The sequence below is a fragment of the Trichinella spiralis genome (assembly GCF_000181795.1).
Source record: "Trichinella spiralis strain ISS 195 chromosome Unknown Scfld5, whole genome shotgun sequence".
NCBI classification, from domain to species: domain Eukaryota; kingdom Metazoa; phylum Nematoda; class Enoplea; order Trichinellida; family Trichinellidae; genus Trichinella; species Trichinella spiralis.
Window position 1 is genome coordinate 1,657,066 of NW_003526944.1, and position 19,348 is coordinate 1,676,413.

Genomic DNA, 19,348 nt, shown 5'->3' on the forward strand with positions numbered 1-19,348 from the left:
TGAGGTATGAAAAAAACGTGGAGCCGTAAAATTGTCCAATTGATCCTCGTGGTTTAATTCGTACTTTCATTTCAGCATTCACAACATATTTTTATAAGTGAGGCACTAATGATTATCCATTTACACAGCGTAGTGGAGACAGAGCGTTCTACGTTAGCAAATACTTATATAATAATCGCTTCCCCATTTGAATAGCACACAATGAATGCCCTGGGCAGTGTTCATCATCAAATTACCATAAAGTTATTTCAGTGACCTGGAAATGGACATGTTTGCCGAGCGATAAGTAAACATACATAAAATTGTTTTCAAGAATTCAATAAAATTCATTTTACTGCAAGAGAAATTACATTCAATATGTTTTAAATAAAATATTTAAAATGTTTATGGAATACCAAACAAACCAAATGTTCTTGTTACTTTTCAAATTTGGAGAAATCAAATTATCAGTAAATATATCTGTCATATTGAACATATTGCAATTCAAGCTTCACTTAAAACTGCCAATGAAATGCAGTATATAAACATCTTTTCATAAACATGAAATTACACCAAAAAACCTTTGACAATTCTAAAAGCTCATTTGTTTCTAATAATTTCTTTTGCAAACTTTTTCACTTCTCTACATTTGCATAATTATCATGAGTAAAACTGAATTTGAAATAAAAAGATACGCACAAGCTGCATGCCACTTTGATATAACACATGTTTTAACTTGGTTCATATTGTACTATTATTAATATTTTGCTGCATCTTAGGTTATTAAGGTTTCTGATAGATTTCATTAAATCTTCGACTGCGAGGTTAACAGAACTGGGATTCACACAGTTAACTGGTAAGAACTGGTAACTAAGTTCAAAATCAAGCCGATCGAGTCTACAAAGTAGTGCTAAAATTAATCTATTAATATTGATGAATGTACAGTTCAACATGCAAACAAATGGTTTAGTAAGTGTTGTCATACGTATGTCACATCATCTGTATAGATGTATATGTACGTATATATGTTTATTCATTTATTTATACATATATGTATTGCAACTGCAATGTAATATTTAGAAATCAATTCTAGCAGTTAAATATATTTTGCGAATAGAACAATGCAAATCATTCATTTCAGAGTAATTATTGTTTTGTTTTGTTTTAAATTTCAAAAGTGATTTTCCTAAATAATTGGTACATTTTTAAATGTAATAAAATTGGTAACCAATTTATGAGCAGAAGCAAGAAAAAACAAACAAAATGTAAACACAATGAAGCAATTTCACGTAGTTTGCGCTGGTTGATTTGTCCCATTGATTACAATCACCCTGTTAGTATGCGTACTGACGCTTTGGGTTTTTATGGTAATATGACGTCGTAAATAGACGTTTAGCATGAGCGTTCTGAATTCACTGGTCCGAAAACATAGCAATATGAAGTGAAATATTCCAGCAAAATAAGCAATCAAAGCGTAGCGCGTCATTAGCATCGATTCGACGACATCTTTCAACTGCAATGCAAAACTGACTACAATACTACCAACAATGATAGTCACTGTATAAGAAGAAATGCTCATGAACAGTGTGATCAACAATTTCAGGTTCATCTCCTTTCTAGTCTGTGAAACGTTCACCCCTTGATGCTTGAGCAGTCGAATTTTTCGGCGAACAAATATCATGAGGAAAATGTAAACAAATACTGTAGTAATCAGCAAAATATTTACATGAATCTGCTCTATCACCAAGTAGGTGTGGTTTGTTCTACTTACATACGCGCAAAATAACTGCTGCTGCACTGTCGTGAACGCATAGCCGAGTACTTCAAGCATTGCTGTGTGAATTAAAATTAAAATTACAATAATGTTCAACAATTTTGGTTTGTAAACTTGCATGTAAAATTTTGGAACCATAATTGCCATACAGCAGTCAACAGCTGTAAACAGACTGACATCAGTCAATAAATGCAGAGCAAAATCAAAAACAACATTTTCCAAAAAACAATCTCTTTGACTGATAAACGGCACTTCAGATACGTGACGTCGATAAAGCACACAGGATCCATAGATTAAAATTCCCAATCCATAAAGAATATAATTGAAACACAACAAGCGAACAAGAACAAATTTTTTCTGCTTCCGTATAGTTTTTTGCAAAGTCATTGCAAAAAATGCACAGCTATTCAACAGTAGCGTCACCACACCAACGCCAACTGCTAGCTGTGGCACGGACGCGACTTCTTCATAAATTTTGTTTCGCAGCTCTTCAGCTAGATAAACTGATGATGCATTAGTATTTTGCATTTTCACATCTAAACAAATAAATTTCAATTTTCTAACATCCCTCGTGTTCTGAAATTTTTTCCCAAAATGCCTTTTTACAAGAATGACATATTTCCCTTTTGTTTAATGAAGTGCGCGATGCTGATGAAATATTTTAAAAATTTAAATATTATTAACAAGCTACAATTTCGATCAAAATTCATTCATTGTAAAACATAAAATTATATATTAACCAATAGAATGAAATGGTTCTTTTCATAATAATTGGAATAGTCTTGTTGAAAATGTTTTTCTAAAAAGCACAGGTACTCCAATTTGTTAATTTTAATTTTAAGAATATTATGCTAAAAATTAAAATTTTTACCAATTAATTTAACAGTATTCCGGCAGATGCACAGCTTCCTCAAGTTAACATAAAATACAGAATATGTAGAACGCTTTTTTTCAATTCAAAATCCCATTCAATGCTTTCATTTGCTTTTAAAGAGACATTTGCTAATTTTCATTTGGCCGTAAAAATTATTTGCTAGCATTTATTAACTAGATTAAGTCAATGGACGAATTTGGTTATAGCAAACAATGCAGAAGAGCCGATAAAATGACAGGCTGTATTTGCATTTAATAGCGCGCAAAATTCAAATTTCACATGTTTGCTATGACCAACTGAGCAGAACAGGCTAAAGAATGTCAAAAAACGCTTCATCATGTGTTTGTAGTTTGTTTCCACAGTCTCCCAGCAACAATTTATCATTCAACGAAAAATAATTAAGTTCAGAAAAAGCATCAGTGTAATATGCCATCATTTTATTGATTATTAAGATTAATATTACTATTAACGAAATGAATTTAGAAAAATGAAAAATTCAAGAAATTATTTTGAAATATATGCATTGTTTTCAACAAGCTTTGAAATCAGTCACTGAATATTCTTAATCTGTCGAAATGTTTCTCTCTTTAAATGAATTCAAATAAGCAATTATCAAATGAAATGCCAATTTCAATATTAATATATTCAAAACTTTGTAAGCATGATCCCAGATACGATAAACAATGTAGTAAGAGTCGTAGGCTAGCAAAAGCAATTTCATATTTCAAAAGTGCAAACAATTTAAAAGCTAATAATATTATGCAAAAATAACAAGAAAAAAACAAAAACAATTTAAATACTGACCACGTTTAAATAATAAGAATATGAGTAAACAAGTCGCCAAGTGAAAGAAGTAATATTAAAGAATATCAAAACAGCTCATTGTAATACAATGGTAGTACTATGAAAATTATATGCTTATTTCAAAAATTAAGCAGTTTACAATTGGTGTCATAATTATTCCTATAGAATAATCTGTTAAAGAAAAATTTAAAGATGAAAGTTTATGTAGATGCGCAAAAGAAGGGTACTTCAACTGCAAACAAACATGAAATGCCAAACTCACTACATGACGATGTAATTCAATTTCGTTATAATCTGATGAAATGAAATTACCAATGTAATGTAAGAATAGTGGTTCGAAAGGTGATGCACATTTATATAAAATTTAAAGACAATTAAGCAAAGAACAAAGCTTATTATTAAAATTCTTCATGAAATATAATTTATCAAGCAACAGCAAATTTGCATGTATTTGAACATTACTATCAAAATTTGCATAGAAACAAGCAATTGAAATAAATCCGCTACACATTCTCGATTATTATTTATAAAAGTAATTTAATTTGCAAGATCTAATAAACAAATATATAAATAATTTGACAAAAAATAAATGAAGCAAAATTATAATTACTTTGAAGGCACTGCGAATGAAATTCAAATCTCAAATTTTGTCGCATGTAATGATGCATGCAAAGCGGAGTTTTAATTAATTAAAAACGCGTATATTCATTTCTACATAAAATTTATTTTTAACTTAATATGATCAACTTCACAACATAATGTAATTAATTTTTTAATGCTGATTATCGCTGAGTAGTTTTACAAATTAAGAAAATGAAACTTACCATTCATAAAACGATTCGTGCAAATAAGTACATTCAAAGTAGTAGAGATGGTTGTTCGTTGCGATTGCGATGCTTTTATCGTACAAAAAATAATTGTAATGTGCACTGTATACAGAAGTATTAGTCAATTATACGGTATGATAGAAAACATTTGAAAGAAATTTCTATTTTCCTGAATAAATAACGGGCATATACTTTCACCGACAGCATTCACATTTATGAAGATCATGATAAAAATTTTCATTATACATTTCAATTAACGCTCTCTGACCGACAAACTTCAAATGTATCAATTACACTGTCAGCATCATCATATCAATGAATCCATCAATCAATCAATAGGCATGAGCAAAATTTGAATAAAGGAGCAGCAATAATAAAACTGCTCGAACATTTAAATTAGTTTTGTTATATGCTCTTCATGGTGACTTCATTCGTTATTATTAATTGTTGGTAAGGGTTTCAAACAAAGATTCTGCACAAACAGAAAGACACTTCTTGTACTAGCTTTCTCATTTCATCCAACATTTAATGCGAACAAATAATAAAATAATAAAAAAAAGCTGAATGGAAAAAATTGCAACTGCTTAGCTTTCTCTGAACTGAAGTAAAGTAACCAATTTTAAAAATTCACTTATTCATTCAGATTTATTTTCAAAATCATCAAGTAATTTTCATTATTTCAATTTTTAAAGCACATTCCAGAAGAATATGCAAATTTTAATTATCACAGATTCGTTCCAAAATAAATATTTCACGCACACTGCGATCAGATAAATATGAAAAGGTGCAACCTGCGCAAATTGAAAAGCGTGCGTGCAATATAGTTAGATCATTTATGATCACTGAATTCCATAATAAATTATAAGTGACTGATTAATTACATCGCACCGAATGAAAGAAATTTGTTGTCAATAATAATAGAATCAATGAAAAAAGAAAACAATAAAGCTGAACATGCAGATTTGTTCGTGAATAAGTGGGCAGAAATATCATTGAATAAAATACCAAATGAAGCGGGCAATGCAATTCAGAGACATCTATTTATCTATTAATGGAGCATTTTATTGACGCTCTCTGGCCAATGAATACAAACAAACTGTTGTTCACTGGAATTAATATTCCAGTCAACGGATATGGAAATTGCAAATGGAAAATTGCATTCAGAACACTATTTTCCCTGGTCTTTGCTCGGCAAAGCAGCAAAGCAATTTGCGCACAAGCGAAAATGTGATTTCCCCATCTATCCACAACACAATACAACAGCCGCAACCTGATGTGGACAACTTAATAAATCTAAAATTGTAAGGCATTTTGAAGCAAATGCACATGAATGAATATAATTTTTATTGTTGTCTCAATTCAACCGTTTCAGCTACAGATCTGACCGGCTTCTGGGCTTGAACAGACAAAGCAACACCAACTCTCGATATCTTGGAAATTGTAAATCGTAAATATGTTCGTCGAAGCAATGTACGAAATTCGTCCATGCTGATCACGATCAACAGAAAATGCAATATACCACAAAAGTAGGCGATCAACGAGTACCGACTTAGCAGCATGGAGTCAATGAAATTCGGCTCTTCCAAAGATAAACTGATAACAATACTGCCGACAATAATTGTCGCCGAATATGTAGCAATGCTCATGAACAACGTCATCAACAATCGAACATTCATCTCCTTCCTAGCTTTGGATATGTTCATACCATTACGTTTCAGTAGTCGTACTTTTCGATTTATGAGAATTATGAGAAATATATAAAGTAAAACTGTTAAGCAAAGCAATATATTCGTTTGTATCCTTACTTTGGAAGAGTAATAACGAGACGTTCTCGTGCTGAAGGCGCAGAATAATTGCAAATCGTTGGACGTGTAGAAATAGCCAACAATATTTAAAACACCTGTATGAATAACAATCAGTACGGTTATCACGTTGATCAATTTCGGCTTGAATACGTGAATGTAAAATTTAGGAACAGCGACGGCCAAACAACGGTCCACTGCGGTGAACAAATTCACGTCGGTTACTAAATGCAAAGAAAAATCCAAAAGCATATTTATAAGAAAGCACCTCTTCTGCGTGATGAAGGGCATTTTCTCAACACTGCGTACGTGTATCAGACAAAAACCGTACGTTATCAATCCAAGACCAAACACACTGTAACTCAGATTCATCAAACGAATAAGCAAATATTTTTTCTCCTTTCGAACAGTCTTCTCCAAACTCATTGCCACATATCCACCCATATTTAGCAACAGCGTTACAAAACCAATTCCAATTGCAAAATATGGTATTGAATTCACCTGATTTGCAATCATGTTTTTCAATGCTAGAGCCTCTTCCAACATGGAGACATTTACAACAAACATATCCATAAAACTAACCGTTAATACAATTCTTAATAATGCTGGTGTAATTTCAAAAAATTAATCTAAAAAATGTAGGCTTTCTTCAGTCAAATCAAATTAATTGATATTAATACACACGCACTTGTAAAAATATAATTCAAAAAAGAAACATTAAACGAAGAATATTTTTAAAAGAATATCAGAATAATCAGAAAAAAATTACGTAAAAGCAATGAAGTTAAAAACAAAAAAAACAATAAATATAATAGGAAAATAAAATTATATAATTGAAAAAGTGACAAAAGCACATGCTCAAAAGTCGCAGCCATTCATTAGTAAATGTGCAAGCAGAGAGGGTGGAAGTGACAAAATTCCGTCTCTACGAGAACGAACGCCTTCAAAATTGCCAATTATCTTCACGTACAAAATCTAAGCTGATGCACTTATGGACTTAAACAGCTACACTTGAAGCTTGTTTAAAAATTCATTGCTAACAAACTTCCAATGAAATAAGCAGTGATTAATTGCATTTCAATGACGCAATCAAAATACAAAGCTTCAAACCCAAACAGAGCAAACTACTGGCAGCAAATAATAGAACCCACTAATCAGATAACAATTGGAAAAATGTTGCCTTTTCAATTTCATTAAAAAAGTAATACCTGATGGAGAATTAAATAATTCAAGTAAATTGCCACTTGGAAGAACACTACTTCTTCCAGGAAATAATTTTCATTTATTTCAGTTATCATTTCAAATTATTATTATTATGAAAAATTCCATCTAGAAAAAATGTTGCCTCTCTTCTGTTTTCAACAATAAATCTCCACACAATTCTGGCCAGAATGGTTTTGTACTAGCAATTTCGGCCCCACCCAAACATTCGTCTTGATCGTTGTAAAAAATCGCATACTGTCCGGCGGATATCGCTCTCACTGGATGTTTCAATTCTACTTGCAAACCTAATTCTGATGGTAATTTTTTAACAATGCACGACGTCGATCGCAATACGTGTTGATATTTGAATTCACATTTCAATTTTCGGCTCTCTTTCAAAACTTGAGGCTCTTGTTCTTCAATCCAATACGGTTGCAACGTTTGCACCGAACTTGCATAAAGTGACGGATGAAAATTGTAACAACACTAGAAAAAAGCAGGCAAAATTGTTGTAATCAGCATCTGCATTCGCTTACAAACTTGGAAAGATACACTGATTATCGTAAACCCACTCACAACGTAGATTGTCGAATCAACCGGATCTATCTTCGACACAAAATATGGACATTTGCCGCCGGGAATTTTGACACGTTGACCACGTGTGAATAAATGAATACCTGAAATTTATTTTATTTGTATAACTTAACTGAATAAATTACATTGAAGCAAAAAACGTGCCTGAAAATCACTATTTAAATTAAAATGTCAATAAATCTGTCAAGTGAAAAAAAATAGAGCTGCTTCATCAATAATAAATAACAGACCACACGAGCAACAAACAATAAATAAACACAAGTTTGTATAATAAAAATTCTGACAACAGACAATACGATTACAAGTGGTCTTTACATTTAATACAAATGATCTAGTAATGTATTAATGTGTTCGCATTATTAGAGGATTTCAAAGAAAATATATTATAAAGCTTTAGCAAGGTGAAATTAATGAAATTTTTAATTTATTTTTGCAAAAATACAACATTCTCACCTTCATGCTCTCCCACTTTCTTCTGCGAATCAACATCCACAAAAAATCCCTTTTTCGGCATGACATACTTGAATAAAAATTTGGTCAAAATAAAAATCACTTGGTGAACAGTGAAAATAAACATTGCATTACATCACTAATAAAATGTTTGAAGTTCCTCTTTCCAATCATGCATATGCCATAGCTTTCTTTTTTAGCATTTAGCCATCCCATGCCAATTCGCTCCGCCATCATGCGTACATCCTTCTTTAACCAATTTGCCAGTGGAAACATTGTCCGACGAAGGGATGCTTGAGGAATCTGACATAAAAAATATGTCTGATCTTTCAGCTTATCGGTCGGTCGAAAAAGCTTAGCATCTCAAAATTACAAAACGAACATCATTTTAAAGATTAGTTTAAGAGGAGAAAACAAATTTTCATAACTTCACACAAACAAACACATAACACAAACAAAAAATAAAATTTTCGTGAATAAAATCATTTTGCAATTAAAAAATTTTTCAATGAACACCACTATAAATCTTCTCATTTCTGTGCAATCTTATTAACATGTACAGTGTCATTCATTGCTCCAATCTGTTTTTTTCAAAGTCAAGTGATAAAAAATTTAGATATTAAAAACAAAAGGTAGAAGATATTATTAAAATATATACAGAAAAATAATAAAATTTCACATACTCTTCTCAGGTGAAAAGTTTTCTAAAAATCGTCCAAAGCTAGAACGTGCGTAATGCCCAGTTGCCACTGCGTCGACTTTCAGTGTATGCATACAGTATGAAAAAAACAGATCGAATTTAATTAAACGATTGCATAAAATATCAGGATTCGGAGTCTTTCCTATAACGTAACCGTCAAGCAGGTTGCTGAAAAAGAAACTGTAAAAAAATTTAACAATTACAACCAATTACAATAGGAATTACGTGAAAACGTCGTCCCAGTACTCGTTGATAAAATGAACTTCGTGAAACGGAATCTTCAAATGTCGGCAAACCTTTTGGGCATCAAGGAGATCTTTATCGGAACAGCAATAACCAAATTCATCAATTAAATCCCAGTTTTTCATAAAAACACCAATCACATCAAAACCTCTCGCTTTCAAAAGATGAGCTGTCACAGCACTGTCTATACCACCGGAGATCGCGCAAGCCACACTTTTGAACATGCTGAAATGTTTGAATCATACTGCTTACATTAAAATAACACAAAAAGTAAAAAAACAAAACAAAAATAACATCGTATTCGGCAGATGAAAAACAAATAAGCAATTTTTCAAAATCGTTTAATAATAAAGTACAGTACAACTTTGAAAATTGTGAATCAATAAACTTTTCTGTCCAAGCGCTGCTTTTTTGAATTTCCATCAGGATATTGATCAACGATGGCCCGATTCTTTTCAACTTGAGCTCGTATGTCGAAAAGTTTCATTTCGAATTCGTCAACCGTCTCCACCTTTTCTCCAAATGAATCCAATTCATCCAATTTCAAAGGTGGCAAATAAATCTCCTGAGTTCCTTCGTGAAACGCTCCAAAATATTTCATCGTCTGCTTCAAATCGAATTCCCGTAAACCATACTGTTCAGCTAACAGTTGAACATTGGCCCCGGAATTTTGAACTTCGTTCATCAGTTCCAAAAGTTTACTCAACTGAATTTTACCTGGTGGAACTTTCTCACGTGGAGGTTCGACAATTCCAAATTTCAGCTGCTTCTCTGCAGATATTGCCTTTCTGGGCAACATTCTACTGCTGTTCGACTGTGAAGATTCGACAAACGAAACAGAGCGAGTGACGGACAATTTTTTCAAATTTTCATGCAATTCAGCATTTTTCGAATGGATCATTCTTTCCATTTCTGGATAGTTCTCATTCAGCTGCTGGATACGCTTCTCTTCCGAAGGATACCGCGGAGCGGCTACTGGTGGACAATCGCCGTTTTTCATTTTATTAATCAGCAACTCCGCCCGCCTATCGACTCCAATATTTAACGCGCTGCGATAAGCCGATGATAACACTTTTCCCATCGCATCAGAAAGCAGCTCAAATACTAAATACTTTTACCAAAAAATTATTTAAATGTGAAAGTGCAACCAAACCATACGTTCCATTTATGGAACATACAATTATTAAAAAACTTATTTTAACGCAGTAGTTGAATTCTGTTATGTACAGTATCAAATAAACGAATGCAAGTTTAATTAAAATGATTTCTAATAACAAAATTTAACAATAACAAATAATGTTTAAATACATTATTTATGTTAAATTTATTCATATACAATTATTAAAAACAACATATATTGTTTTAGACTTATACGTTTTGCACGACAACGCATGATACAGTGGTTTTAGGACGCACTGAGGAATCATAATCAATTGATGAACATTTCCGACAGTTTATCTACATGCATTACAGTTATTAAATATTATGTTCATATTATATTTTTAATTTTTTATATTATTTTCATTTATATTGCTTAATTAAAAAAGGAAAAACAAAATTCAGCATAACAATTGAACAGATGCTTATTAAATACCTAACATTAATACTGATCATCGAAATAAATAAAAATTGCGTTTTAACCTTATTTAAGAAAAAAAATATAATTACACTAAAAGTACGAAGCAAAATAAGCCATATTGCAAAACAGTGACTTCACAAAAAACAATCAAACTTTTTGAATGATCAATTTTACAGTGTAACAAGATAAAAGAATGCTATAAAAAATATTATATTGATGATTAGGAAAAAAAATTGTATTTAGTAAAGTTCGGATATCTTTTACAAGATATTGCCAGTGACAAAATAGTATCAAAAAAGTATAAACTGGAATAATCCACATTACTGGTTGCCAAGTGAATATTTAGCAAAAAAGAAATTTGATGAGAAATGTGCTTGGCTTTTCAACTGTAGTTTGATTGCATGATTGATATTGAAATAACTTCACGTACACAGTAAAATGTTATGATCGTTAAACATAAATTTTCTCCATTAGCTCATCATTATCTTGAATACCACAAAATAGCTTTGCTTGTATTTGCTAGATTTAACAAGTCAACATGTCAGTATTTCGTGAAAAAAACATGCTTAAGAAAAACTATGCAATTAAATAATAAATTATAATGACGTGAGTGAAATGACGAATAAAAATATTTTTAAAAAATTAATGCCCAACATTTTTTATTCTCAGTTCTATTCTATAAATATTTTAGTTCCATCAGCATGTCGATGCTGTCAAATGCCAGTAACGCACTGCTAATTTTAACAAGTAATGATGATCAGTGAGAATGCGCATGTAAAGTATAATTTACAATGATTGCAAAATTGTATCAACTATCTGCTTCAAAACAACAGATTTAAATGTAGAATTGCACAAAGCATTTGAAAAGAACTTCATTCCTGTTCAAAATCCAAACATAGCAGCCTTTGACTTTTCGTTAAGCCAGACAACCGCTATTTAAAATTTATCTAACACTGCATTTTCCTACATTTCAAGTCAAGAGAATTTAATCGAAAACACATACTCCTTTTGGATACAATAATAAACAGCATAAAATTTATTCCAGTGCCGAAGAATTGCAAAATGAAAAAATAATCATCAAGTTAGTCAAACCAAAGTGTTAATTTCATTTTACGCATTAATTTATCTGAATTCGATAAGTTAAACAACTAAAATAATGTCTATGATGCTTGTCTCTATTTTATCAGTTGCATTTTTGGCATTTAATGACAAAATATTGTATTTTAAAAACAAAGCCTTCATTACACAAACGTAATCATAGTATGCCAAGTCGGTATTAAATTAATGTCACGTATAAATAAAATATTTTCAAATACAAATTTAACTGTTGTAAATCTGTGTAACGCGAATGCTAATCTGCAGTCTATCATATATACATTTTGCTTAAACGAAGAAAATGATACGACTTGATGGAAAGAACTTGATTTTTACTTTTCTGTAGTAGAACTGTAGAACTAGCTACAGTAAAAAAATTCCCCATCTGCATTGTTTCATCCCCGATCTCAACTAAATCTGTAAGACTGCGCAGAGCAATCTGAACTCTGAAAGCACGTTAATATCGGCTGAACATTACATTTATTTCAAAAAAAACTGATGAGCTTAAAATACAAATTACAAAAATATCTCGTTTGCAAATATCTGAAATCAGTTGAATTTGAAAATATTTATTTTTAACCGGTTGAAAACAAATTGAAAATGCTAAATAGGCAGCTGTTGCAAAAATGATCATTTTTCATTTCTAAAATAAAAGCTCTAAGTTTAGAAATTATTTCGACATCAACATGGGAAGGTTTTAATAAAACTGCAAAATTAATATCAACACATGTTGCATGCTTATTTCAAATCAGAGCCTTTGATATTCTTTGAACATTTTATTATTAATTTAAAATAAAATTTTGATGTCAATACTTTTGACAAACAGTAATTTGATAATGTAATGTAAGTAACTGTCAGAAAAATATCCCTATTCAAATATCGACGTATCGATAGACAATTATTACATCACTAGCAAAAGCGAATTTGTAAATTTAAAATTCAAATTCATAATGCGCAGTTTGAAATTGCATTTTCGATGTCTTTTATATGTGTTCAGTTTATCATCAGAAGATATTGCAAAGTGAAAACTTCTGAGCAAATCACATAAACAAATTATATCGCATTCAAAACATTTAAAAAGATTTACCTCTTTAGCGTCATTAAACAAAGTCGTAAATGCCGTATAAAAATCAAACCGAATCGCGATTTATACATGCCACTTGCTGACTTCACATTTCGTATTGCGAATAAATTTCAAACAAACTTATCTTTGCTCCTTTGCTTTAGGCAAATTTTTTCGATCACATTTCATAATTCACGGCAGTAGTAATTTTGGAACAATAACGGGACGGAAAAATTCTTTTTTCAAAAATAACATATTCGAATTTAAAGCATAAGTAATTTATAATTAAAGTTTCACTAATAGAAGAAAAAATAATTGACGCAAAATTTCCCCTCTTTTTGTCAAATTTCATAATTAAATTTGATAATAGAAGCGATCACTGAATTATGCAAATTAATAATAGTGAAACGTCAAACAAAACTGAAGAAGAGTTTGGAAATGAATTTGAATAAAGTATGTTGAATTGAAATAATATGTTGAATAATAATTAGTGGTGGTGGTGGGGTTTTTCTGAATTTGCTTTCTGTATTGTTTGTGCAAAGTTTCGCTTCATCAGAGATATATGTTGTTGTCAAACGTCGATTGAGTTTGAAAAATTGTAAAATTTTTCAAAATTGAAATTCAACAACAGCTGCAGCAAGCTGAAAATTTATCAATCGCGTTTTAGCTGTCGTCAATCAAGCGACATAAGCGCAACTCTTGTCAAAATTTTATAATATAAAAGCGTCGTTTCAGCACAGAGTTCATTTTCAAAGTGCCCCTCAACAGCAGCACTGCAAAAAGAAAAGCAGATATGGCTTTCTCAACTATTGTCGTGCTTTTTGTTGCAGCCGTTGGTTTCGGTAACAGTAGTTGGCGACAGTTTTGTGCTTTGTTATTATTATTATAATTTTTTTAATTTACCACAGAAATTTCGTCGGCCGACACATGTCCCGAATTTGGAGAATGGAAACCTTGGACAGAATGTTTATGGTATCCGATGCAGAATATTTACGACAAAATGACCGCCAGTTGTGGTTTGCCTGGACATCGCAATTTGACGAACATTTTGCCTCTACCACCGGGCTTTACTATCCCTCCACCTTGTGGTCATTGCAGTTTCAAGACCCGCTGTCGTACACGTCCGAAGAAGGAAGGATGCTAGTAAAAAGGAAAAAAAATTAATTTTTTGCAACATTTTATGAAATAAACTCCCGTTTTAGCCCATTCGACGGTGAACGAGAAATCTGCCACGAACATGGCGATATTTGCACCATAGCTAAACTGCCAGGAATTGGCTGCGGTTGGACAGTTTTGCAAGAAGTGGTCAAGCAGTGTTTGTCCAGACCTGACATACCTGAATATATGAGAGCTGGTTATAAGAAGCTGTTCCACATGTTGCCCAAAGGCCATTGTATTGAGTAAGTGAAGTGTAGTGTAGTGGAAAACGTTCGAAAGTTTATCCATCATTCCCTTTGCAGGAAAGATAATCAGTGCAAATGTTGCTGCGGAGATTACGAACCCAACGAAGATGGAACTGAATGTGTTAAACAACAAGGTAATTAGGGATATTGATAAGGATAATTGATAAGAAATATTGAAAAATAAAAATGACGACAGTTATGCTAAATTTGATTTTTCGCAGATCATCAGTGTGCCCCGTTCAATGAACCCGGAGATTGGAGTGAATGTTTGTGGTTCCCGTTGGCGGATATGTTCAAGAAGGTGCAAAGCCATTGCGGTGTCGAAGGCAAGCCTGAAGGTCTGTCTCCAAGTTCGCTGGCACCGGCCGGATTTCAGATTCCGGAGAAGTGCGGCTTTTGCTCGTTCCGCTTGAAATGCCAAAGTCGAGAGAAGAAAGAGGGATGCTTCCCGTTGAAGGTGGATAAGAAAAGTTGCGGCGCTGAAGACTGTCCAACTTGCGGAGATGTGTGCACCTTGGACAAGCAGAACAACAGCTGCGCGTTTACAAAGGCAATGGGAATGAAATTCTGGAACAGCTTTGCGCACAAAGCAAAAGAAAGCAATTTAGCTCACTGGCGTCGTGATGGTTATGCGGATCTGTTCAAATTTTTACCATACGGTCATTGCAAAGAGTAAGAATAGTTTTGAACAAAATTAATTTAAACCATGTTGTAAATTATGCTTTCAGAGTGGGCGACAAATGCAAATGCTGCTGTCATCCGTATGAACCGAACGAAGACGGCACTGCTTGTGTAGTGAAGCAATATTGTAAATCGTTGGAAGAGGTAGGAGGCAAAAAGCAGCAGAAAGATCAACCAGAAAGTGAAAAGAAAGCTGAAAATATGCCCGAAACTACTGGAAACGCATCCCATCATCAGCATCGCCATCATCACGGCGACAGTAGCAGCGAAAGTCACGAACAACATCATCATCATCATCATCATTGAAAGCAGAAAAATATTTCGTCTCCTTCCTGACTTAGAGTTTTTGAATATTATTGCTTTGCTTTAGTCATAAAATCAACGCTCATTAATTATTATATCATGCAGTTTCATGGTTGGAGGCATAACATATAAATATATACAATTATTATATTTTCATATATGATTTTCAGTGACACATTGAAATTATTCAGAATTGATCAACATTTAAAAACATTCGTTCATCACTGTAGTTTGGGGCTTATTAAAAATGCATTCATTTTAAATAGAACTTTGTTTATGATATCCTGTAAAGCACTTGCATAGATAATGTTTATCCATCTGCAAAAGCATCAATTTTAATGTTAAGCAACACAACTACTTTAATAAATATACATATTCTCAGATTGTTCAAAAAATAAGAAAACCACTTTAAAGTTTTTATAATATTATCTCCAAAAAATTGCTAAAATTGTGAATTTTAAAACTTAGCATTGTGCAACTAGATGAACTCAACTTGAAGGATCACTAGTTGGTTTCAATTTTGCATTGTTGAATTTCATCATGTTCAAATAAAATTGCATATTGCTGAAAACAACATATATAATATTTAAATGGTTGAATTTTAAAATTTTTAGATGGCTAAAACGCTTCTGCAGCAAATGCAATAATTATCAGTTTTAAAAACAGAGCGTTGACAGAAACATAAATCACCAACAGAACACCAGTTGCTACAATTGTCAAGCAATTGAACATTAGCCGATAGCTGGAAATATGTTGAAAAAAAAAGCGACAGCAGGCTATCAATTAAGCAGAATAGCAGAAGAACAAAGTTTCAAGCACAAAAGCAGCCGCCGTGACAGTAGTGCTTTTGACAAATTTCTGCTAAGCACTTGTCTTTTTCAAAGCACAACAGATGCACCAATTTCACTTTCCAACTTTTCAAATCGATTTGTCATTTCTAAATTTAATTCACTTTTCCAAATCAAACGGCAGCGTTTGTTCACTTTTATATGCAATAGTAAATTATGCGAAAATTCCATTCCATTCTTAGATTGATGATGAATGGAGCACTTTTTTGTCAGAGTACTTTTGATTGAAATTTTACTTTCGAAATTCGCATTCAACATTCTCTCACACAGCATTTGAAAAGTATAACATTGCAAAAAAACCTTTTAAAACGTTGCCAATTATGTGTAAACATACGGTTGCATTCGCAAACTGCTAAGCAAAGCAAAGCAATTCCGTATTCATCCGTTTGCAACATGTCGATACACAATTGCTTTCAAGAGAAATACTAACATTCAATCGTTACTGTTGATAAAACTATGTGTAGAGTGTAATTTTTAAAAAGCTATTTTTAGATATAAATATTACAATTCACGTTATTTTTTCCAAGAAACCAGTTTCATTTACAGATTAATATTGTAAAATCATTGTTTTCATATCATTGTTTGAATTCAAAATCACTACTTATCTGTTGCAAGTAAGAAAAAAAATAAGAAAAGATTTTTATTTATAAGTTAAAAAAATTTTTATTTTTAAAATTTATCTATCTGTTTTGCTGATGCCTGATTTTTTCATCTTAACTTTTTGCTTGAACAACACGGGACCAATGAATGAAAGAAAGAAAGAATGAATGAATGAATGGATGGAAGGAAAGAATGAATTGCTCACTTGTTCAACGTAATATAGCGTTCGCATGCCGTCAGGCTTACCAGATGTTGCAGTAAGATTTTTTTCGCTGTAGTAAAGGCTTGCTTGCACGTTTGTTAGCCTGGCTGCTTGAACGCTTGTTCGCCTGCTAGTTTGCGCATTTCTTGCTCAGTCACTATTCTTGGGGCGGTACAGGATGGAATGTCTTTACGGGCATTGTAAGTTCAGCAATACAATGACCACGTAACGACATTCTGACGTGTGCAGTTCCTCTTCTACGTAATTTGGTAAAAATTTTTACGAGAAAAACCTCACACCTCTTCATCATCTATCTGATCATCATCAACATTGGTAAGTTGTAAGACATTTTTAGCAGAAGAAAGCAAATTATGAAACAAAACCAAAATTTTAAAACAATAAATAAATTTCTTAATGTATACTTTGATAAAGTTTACAAACGCTTAAAATGCAAATTTGCAAAAAAAATTTTGATGTCATATAGCGAACAAAATTCATTTTTTTTCCTAAGCTATAAAAATATGCAAACCAGAAAATAATTTTGTCTCAGTATGTTACACTGATGAAAAAGACAGTTTACCATTATTCAATTAAACGATCATTTAGTTGTCATAGATTGTACAATTTTGTCAATTTTGAATACTGCAAACTACCTGTGCAAACGCAAAAAGCTGTGTTTAAAAGAAAACTTTAACAGTTATAAAATTTCCAAAGTTTAAACTGTTGTTATTTTTGGTGATAGAAATATCTTTTTGAAAGAAACAATTCATGCTGTTTAGTTCTATTTGAAACGCACAACGTGGTAGAGGAAAGTGCAAGTTTGTAGCAACAGTTCAAAACGTACAAATGCGGCTAAAAGTTTGCAAAAATATTTGACAAAATTAAATTTTCAACTATTCCTTTAATTTCATTTTTATCTGATTGATTTGAAATTAATGTACATCAGTGAAGCAAAACAAAAGCTTCTGCTGAAAGGAAAATATTTTTTCTCGAATCATTAACCAAGCAAACATTAACCAAACTTCAAGCAACGTTTTCATTCAATAATTGTCAAACTGAAGAAAATATAAAATTGTTCGTATGTGTAAATAAATAAATTTGTTAACGTATTTCATGGTAAAATATGAAGTTAAAGTTGCTACCAGTAACTAACCTAACTATCAATTTTTGTCAAAATAGAATAAAATTGTTAATTTTTTTACCAAAATGAAAGCAGATGTATTACTTTTTAAAATATCTACCCAATTTTTAAATATATTTAATGGTTTTTTAGTATTGAAACTTGCAATTATGACATTTAAATTTATAATTAAACCTGAAAATCTTTATATAATTGTAATTACGGTGTACTCTCCTGCCGGTAATCTGAATTCTGATGGAAGATGTGGGTGCTGGTTTTGTTTTTCCCAGCAATGTGATTATGCTAATTGCTGTCTCAGTTTCATTGCTGCTTACATTATCATGTTTGATTTGTCGCAAAGCAAATCGACCAAGTCAAATTCCGTCGAACCAACCGTCGAAATCCATTGACGTTTTCGATCAGTGTTCTTCTGTTGAACTGAAACATTATAGAAAAGTCTACGACTCGTCCCAGTTACCGGAAATAAAAATTGAAAACAGAAATGAAAACTCATCTACAAGCAAATCTCCCGAAACGCTGATCAGAATTCGCCATGATTCATTTGCGCACGAATTGGAAGCGATGCAGAGAACGCTTGCCGACAGCGATCACGACGCCAACTCCAGTTCATCAAAATTGACCGTAACGTATGCGAATGACATTTTGGACTGCGATTTAGCGTTAGCAATTGCGAGCGATTTAACATCTAGAAATTCGGTATTTTTATCCCGATTGACCAAATCGCCAGTTTCTAATCGTGCCCACAATAACGATATCATCATGTCCCCTAGCTTATTGCCCGCAATGCTTCACGACGACGTTCGTATACTGGGAAAAGAACGCACTCCAGTTTAGCCTGTTTATCATTTTTATTTTTTCAAAATTTGCAAGTTTTTACTGAAACGGCTTTTCATTCGTGTCTCTCTTTCAATGCTTTGGTGATATTTGCATTTTCAGAGTGTGCTTTTGATCGCCATTTACCGTTGACGACCGTGTCGCGTAACAATTATTACACGATGATATATGTAAAGAAGGTGGTTTTCAACTGAAAAATAATATTTTACAACGCCGGGCAGGTAGTTCTGTGATTAGAAGTGTTTGTGTGTGCTGAAATTAAAAGCTTAGTATTATTGTGTATTAGTTGTTACTTGATGCGTTGAAAAATTGATCCTAGCAATGCAATCCTAGCTACAGGGTGACAAAT

General features: G+C 32.3%; 5 protein-coding genes across 5 annotated transcripts; 3 read left to right on the forward strand and 2 right to left on the reverse strand.

Annotated features, from left to right (window-relative positions):
• Nucleotides 1-1,264: 1,264 nt before the first annotated feature.
• Nucleotides 1,265-2,281, reverse strand: Tsp_04038 (hypothetical protein). The gene has a single exon (XM_003374804.1). The coding sequence runs from the start codon at nt 2,279-2,281 to the stop codon at nt 1,265-1,267; it is 1,017 nt and encodes a 338-aa protein (XP_003374852.1).
• A 3,320-nt stretch (nt 2,282-5,601) lies between these two features.
• Tsp_04039 (tRNA (5-methylaminomethyl-2-thiouridylate)-methyltransferase) lies at nt 5,602-9,474 on the reverse strand. The gene is made up of 7 exons (XM_003374805.1): nt 9,233-9,474; nt 8,991-9,175; nt 8,443-8,669; nt 8,311-8,377; nt 7,840-7,940; nt 7,482-7,749; nt 5,602-6,665 (listed from the first exon to the last, which is right to left on the reverse strand). The coding sequence occupies exons 1-7, from the start codon at nt 9,472-9,474 to the stop codon at nt 5,602-5,604; spliced, it is 2,154 nt and encodes a 717-aa protein (XP_003374853.1).
• A 298-nt stretch (nt 9,475-9,772) lies between these two features.
• On the forward strand, nt 9,773-10,679 carry Tsp_04040 (hypothetical protein). Its single transcript, XM_003374806.1, has 4 exons — nt 9,773-9,991; nt 10,133-10,241; nt 10,263-10,408; nt 10,617-10,679. Exons 1-4 carry the CDS (start codon nt 9,773-9,775, stop codon nt 10,677-10,679), a joined length of 537 nt encoding a protein of 178 aa, XP_003374854.1.
• A 3,101-nt stretch (nt 10,680-13,780) lies between these two features.
• Nucleotides 13,781-15,377, forward strand: Tsp_04041 (conserved hypothetical protein). Its single transcript, XM_003374807.1, has 6 exons — nt 13,781-13,835; nt 13,896-14,130; nt 14,190-14,387; nt 14,448-14,524; nt 14,612-15,062; nt 15,119-15,377. The coding sequence occupies exons 1-6, from the start codon at nt 13,781-13,783 to the stop codon at nt 15,375-15,377; spliced, it is 1,275 nt and encodes a 424-aa protein (XP_003374855.1).
• Nucleotides 15,378-18,314: 2,937 nt separating this feature from the next.
• Tsp_04042 (hypothetical protein) lies at nt 18,315-18,999 on the forward strand. Its single transcript, XM_003374808.1, has 2 exons — nt 18,315-18,408; nt 18,464-18,999. The coding sequence occupies exons 1-2, from the start codon at nt 18,315-18,317 to the stop codon at nt 18,997-18,999; spliced, it is 630 nt and encodes a 209-aa protein (XP_003374856.1).
• The last annotated feature ends 349 nt before the right edge of the window (nt 19,000-19,348 follow it).

Excerpts from the sequence above, each read along its gene's own strand:
- Tsp_04038 (XM_003374804.1), bottom strand. The coding sequence starts at position 2,281 with ATGCAAAATACTAATGCATCATCAGTTTATCTAGCTGAAGAGCTGCGA.
- Tsp_04039 (XM_003374805.1), bottom strand. The coding sequence starts at position 9,474 with ATGTTCAAAAGTGTGGCTTGCGCGATCTCCGGTGGTATAGACAGTGCT. Across the intron at positions 9,176-9,232 it reads TACTGGGACGACGTTTTCAC|CAACCTGCTTGACGGTTACG; the intron begins GTAATTCCTATT and ends TTTCTTTTTCAG. Across the intron at positions 8,670-8,990 it reads AAACTTTTCACCTGAGAAGA|ATGCTAAGCTTTTTCGACCG; the intron begins GTATGTGAAATT and ends TGTAATTTTGAG.
- Tsp_04040 (XM_003374806.1), top strand. The coding sequence starts at position 9,773 with ATGAATCCAATTCATCCAATTTCAAAGGTGGCAAATAAATCTCCTGAG. Across the intron at positions 9,992-10,132 it reads TGGAACTTTCTCACGTGGAG|CATTTTTCGAATGGATCATT; the intron begins GTTCGACAATTC and ends CATGCAATTCAG. Across the intron at positions 10,409-10,616 it reads AAAGTGCAACCAAACCATAC|ACTTATACGTTTTGCACGAC; the intron begins GTTCCATTTATG and ends ATATTGTTTTAG.
- Tsp_04041 (XM_003374807.1), top strand. The coding sequence starts at position 13,781 with ATGGCTTTCTCAACTATTGTCGTGCTTTTTGTTGCAGCCGTTGGTTTC. Across the intron at positions 14,525-14,611 it reads TGAATGTGTTAAACAACAAG|ATCATCAGTGTGCCCCGTTC; the intron begins GTAATTAGGGAT and ends GATTTTTCGCAG. Across the intron at positions 15,063-15,118 it reads CCATACGGTCATTGCAAAGA|AGTGGGCGACAAATGCAAAT; the intron begins GTAAGAATAGTT and ends TTATGCTTTCAG.
- Tsp_04042 (XM_003374808.1), top strand. The coding sequence starts at position 18,315 with ATGACATTTAAATTTATAATTAAACCTGAAAATCTTTATATAATTGTA. Across the intron at positions 18,409-18,463 it reads TCTGAATTCTGATGGAAGAT|TTTCATTGCTGCTTACATTA; the intron begins GTGGGTGCTGGT and ends TTGCTGTCTCAG.